Below are 5065 nucleotides of genomic sequence, written 5' to 3' on the forward strand. Positions count from 1 at the left end.
AACTACGGCGTTCCTAGGAAGGTTTTACAATCACAAGAAAACTGCGAGGCTCGCTCAAAGATTCAAAGTTTCCGCCAAAGAGGTGGAGAGTCTCTTTGTGAGGCATGGGAGAGATTCAAAGAATTACAAAGGCAATGCCCACACCATGGGATTCCTAATTGGCAAGTTCTCCAAACATTCTACGGAGGACTCTCCCCTCAAAGTAAGACTAGCCTTGATGCCGGAGCCGGAGGCCCAATCATGAACAAAAGGGAAGATGAAGTGGAGAGTATCATAGAAGAAGTTGTGCGCAATTATGAGGATTGGTACGAAGGTGAGAGGGAAGCCACTTCTAGCAAAGGAACGGTACATTCCGTCGAGCAAACCAATGCCATCACAAATCTTTCCAACCAAATGGCAAAGATGGCGAAACAAATGGAGGAGTTCATGAAATCAAGTTCCCAAAATGCTTCCTCCCCTTCTCCCAAGGGAGGCCATGGTATGAATCCTTCTACTTCTTCTCCCTCTAATTACAATGCCATGCCTCCTGGTTGTATGTTTTGTGATATATGTGGAGGCTATGATCATAATTCTCAACAATGTATGTCCATAAGTGAAGGTCCCCCTCCCCATGAAAATGATGATAATGTTGAAGATGTTAATGCCATGAATTTTGTGCCCCGTGAGGGAAATAATGGAATGCGACCAAATTGGAATCAAAACCCAAACCGTAGTTGGAATCAAAACCAAGGTTGGAATCAAAGTCAATGGAATCAAAGTGGTGGTGGTTATGATAACCAAGGCCAAGGTAGGGGAAACTCTTCCAATTACAATGGAAGAAGTTACTCAAACCAAAGACCCAATTGGAATCAAAACCAACAACACTATTCCAACAACCAACAACGTTTTAATTCCAATCAGGGTTCCGGGGGTAATAGACCTCAAAATGCTTCTACTTTCTCACAAAATAGTAGACCCCCCGGTTTTGACCAAGTAAGGCCCCATTCTCAAATTCCCCCTACTCAACCCCTCCAAATAGAAGCCCCTCCTGATCCTATGATGGCTATGCTTCAAAATTTCATTAAAAATCAAGAAAACCATAATAAGAGTCAAGAGGAAGAAAAGAAACAAATCAAGGCACACATGAAAATACTTGAGACCCAAATCTCTCAAATTGCCCAACCAAGTTCTTCATCCTCCCCTTCTTCGTCTTCTTCTTTACCTAGTCAAGGTGTCAACCCCAAGTCTATGTATGCCATTACTACTAGAAGTGGGAAGATCCTTGAGAGTGAACTAAATGTTGAGAAGAGTCCCGATGTGAGGATAGGACTTGAGGTTGAGGATGAATCATCAAGAGAGAATGAGATTCTAGAGGGAAGTGCCGGAAAGAATGAGAGGGGTGAGAAAGAGAAAGAGAAGGAACTCGAAAAGGAGAGCACCAAAGATCAAACATCTTTACCCCTTAATCTCCAACCTAGGAATGAGAGGTTGCCTTTTCCCCAAAGATTTGCTAGGTCTAGGCTTGATGTCCAATTTGGAAAATTTTTAGATGTAGTAAAGAGCTTGCATGTTTCTATACCCTTTGTGGATGCTATGAAAGAGATGCCACACTACTCTAAATTCCTAAAAGACCTCCTGAATGGAAGGAGAGAAGTTGAAACCGTTAGCTTAACCGCAAATTGTAGTGCTATTCTCTCCAGTAAGCTACCAACTAAATTGCAAGATCCCGGTAGTTTTTCCATCCCTTGTTCTATCAATGAAGTTCATTTGGGGAAGGCTTTGTGTGACCTAGGTGCTAGTGTGAGTTTAATGCCTTTCTCGGTCTACCAAAAGCTTAATGTGGGAAACCTTTCACCTACAAACATCACCCTCCAATTAGCAGATAGGTCCACAAAATTGCCTATAGGGAAAGTAGAGGACATACCCCTTAGAGTCGGTAAGTTCACTTTTCCGGTGGACTTTTATGTTCTTGAAATGGATGAAGATGAAAGAATTCCTATAATCTTGGGTAGGCCATTCCTAGCTACCTCTAAAGCAATTATTGATGTCAAAGAAGGCAAGATGACCTTGAAGGTTGACAATGATTCTATCGAATTTGATTTGAATAAGGTGATGAGACAACCTTCCTCTGACAATGAATGTTTTAGAATAGATACAATTGAAAACTTGATGAATGAGTTTAGATACCCTTATATGCATGCTTCTAATGATCTACTTGAGAATGTTTTGTTGAATGAGAATGAGGTAGGTGATCAAAAGGAGATGCAATTATATGAGGAAATGCTTGATGAAGAAAGAAGAGACAACCCCCGACCAAGAGATGCCCCAACCGTATGAAGTCTTCCAAGTAGAAGAGGAGGAAATCTCCAATGGTAAGGTAGCTCCGAAAGTAGAATTGAAACCTCTACCTTCGGGCTTGAGGTATGTCTTTTTGGATGTTAATGATACTTTTCCGGTCATTATCAATGCTAACCTCACGGAAGAGCAAACCTCCTCATTGCTTAATGTTTTGAAAATGCATAGGAAGGCTTTGGGTTATACTCTTGATGATCTCAAAGGTATAAGCCCCTCCCTATGCATGCATAAGATCGATTTAGAGGAGGGTGCTAAGCCGTGTAGGCAACGGCAAAGGAAACTTAATCCTTCCATGCAAGAGGTTGTGAGAAAGGAAGTTTCCAAGCTACTTGAAGCAGGGATCATCTATCCAATCGCTCATAGTGATTGGGTATCCCCGGTTCAAGTAGTGCCGAAAAAGGGAGGTATGACGGTAATGATCAATGATAAGCAACAATTGGTCCCAACTCGGCTTGTTACGGGTTGGCGCATGTGTATTGATTACCGCCAATTAAATGCCAACACTTCCAAAGACCATTTTCCATTACCGTTCATCGATCAAATGCTTGAGAGGCTTACAAAGCATGCTTTTTATTGCTTTCTTGATGGTTATTCGGGATTCTTCCAAATCCCAATTGACCCAAAAGATCAAGAAAAGACCACTTTCACTTGTCCCTACGGAACTTTTGCTTACCGTAGGATGCCTTTTGGTCTTTGTAATGCCCCGGCCACCTTCCAAAGATGCATGATGTCAATTTTTAGTGAAATGATCGAGGAAGAAATGGAAGTTTTTATGGATGATTTTTCCGTTGGTGGAGGCACGTATGAGCAGTGCCTAATGAATTTATCTCGTTGTTTAGAAAGGTGTGAGAGTGCCAACTTGGTGCTCAATTGGGAGAAATGCCACTTCATGGTGGAAAACGACATTGTTCTTGGCCATAAAATCTCCCAAGCGGGCATCGAAGTCGATGGTGCGAAGGTTGATGTGATCGAGAAGCTTCCTCCTCCCACAAATGTGAGAGAAGTGAGGTCCTTCCTTGGTCATGCCGGCTTTTACCGCCGCTTCATCAAAGATTTCTCTTTGATTGCTAAGCCTCTCACATCTCTCTTGCAACAGGATAAAGAATTTGTATTTGATGAAGCTTGTCATGAGTCATTTTGCAGGTTGAAAAAGGCCCTTTGCACCGCCCCCGTAGTCCGAGGACCGGATTGGTCTCTACCATTCGAGCTAATGTGCGATGCAAGCGACGGGGCCATTGGATCAGTTCTGGGACAAAGAAAGGATGGGAAACTTCACGTTATATACTATTTGTCCAAGACTCTCAATGATGCCCAACGAAATTATACAACTACCGAAAAAGAGTTTTTGGCGGTTATCCACTCATTTGAGAAGTTTAGAACCTACCTCATTGGTTCTAGGACAATAGTGTATACCGATCACTCGGCTCTCAAATATTTGATAAGTAAGAAGGAGGCCAAACCGAGGTTGTTGAGATGGGTGTTGGTCCTTCAAGATTTTGATTACGAAATGAGAGATAAGAAGGGAGCCGAGAACGTGGTGGCGGACCACCTCTCTAGGTTAGGAGCTGCAAGAATACATGAAGACGATTTGCCAATTGAAGATGCCCTAATGGATGATGTCTTATATGCTCTTGAGGCAAAATCGGAGCCTTGGTATGCGGATATTGTGAACTACTTGGCTTGTAGTGCCATACCTCCGGATTTCACTCCTCAACAACATAGAAAGCTCAAGCATGAAGCAAAGAAGTATATATGGGATGACCCCATGTTGTTGAAGAGAGGGGTGGATGGACTCTTGAGAAGATGTGTTCCTAATGTAGAATTCCAAGATGTGCTCTCAATGTGCCACTCATCCCCTTGTGGTGGTCATATGAGTGCTCAAAAGACCGCTTCCAAGGTTTTGCAATGTATGCTCTTTTGGCCGTCTCTATTCAAAGATGCTTGGCAATTTGTTAAGACTTGTGATAGGTGCCAAAGGACAGGGAACATATCACGGCGCGATGAGATGCCCCAAAATCCTATTCTTGAACTTGAAATCTTTGATGTTTGGGCAATTAACTTCATGGGCCCTTTCATCTCATCCCAAGGAAACCGGCACATTCTAGTTGCCGTTGATTATGTCTCCAAATGGGCGGAAGCCGTGGCATCTCCCACCAACGACTCAAGGGTGGTCATCAATTTGTTCAAGAAAGTCATCTTCCCAAGATTCGGTGTTCCTAAGGCTATCATAAGTGATGGAGGCTCACACTTCAAGCACCATGCATTCAACAAGCTTCTTTCAAAGTACGGTGTATCTCACAAGCGAGGCCTTGCTTACCACCCCCAAACAAGTGGTCAAGCGGAGGTCACAAATAGGGAGTTAAAAGTCATCTTAGAGAAGACTGTTGCTAGAACAAGGAAGGATTGGTCCAGTAAGCTCATTGATTCATTGTGGGCATATAGGACCGCCTTCAAGACTCCTATAGGGACTACCCCCTATAAGCTTGTTTATGGGAAGCATTGCCATTTACCCGTAGAGATGGAGCACCGAACGCATTGGGCAATCAAGCAAATCAACTTTGATCTCCACAGTGCGGGTGAGCAAAGGCTTCTAGAGCTTCATGAGTTGGAAGAGCTGAGAATGAATGCATATGACAGTGCAAGCCTCTACAAAGCAAGAACCAAGGCATGGCACGATGCTCGAATTTCCAAGAAGGAATTTGTGGAAGGACAAAAGGTCCTGCTCTACAAT

The 5065-nt window shown here is 43.2% G+C and overlaps 1 protein-coding gene across 1 annotated transcript; it reads left to right on the plus strand.

Annotated features, from left to right (window-relative positions):
• Positions 1 to 240: 240 nt before the first annotated feature.
• LOC110696867 lies at positions 241 to 2316 on the plus strand. Its single transcript, XM_021874201.1, has 3 exons — positions 241 to 709; positions 1211 to 1378; positions 1529 to 2316. Exons 1-3 carry the CDS (start codon positions 241 to 243, stop codon positions 2314 to 2316), a joined length of 1425 nt encoding a protein of 474 aa, XP_021729893.1.
• Positions 2317 to 5065: the final 2749 nt, after the last annotated feature.

Source organism: Chenopodium quinoa, unplaced genomic scaffold, assembly GCF_001683475.1.
Source record: "Chenopodium quinoa cultivar QQ74 unplaced genomic scaffold, ASM168347v1, whole genome shotgun sequence".
NCBI classification, from domain to species: Eukaryota; Viridiplantae; Streptophyta; class Magnoliopsida; order Caryophyllales; family Amaranthaceae; genus Chenopodium; species Chenopodium quinoa.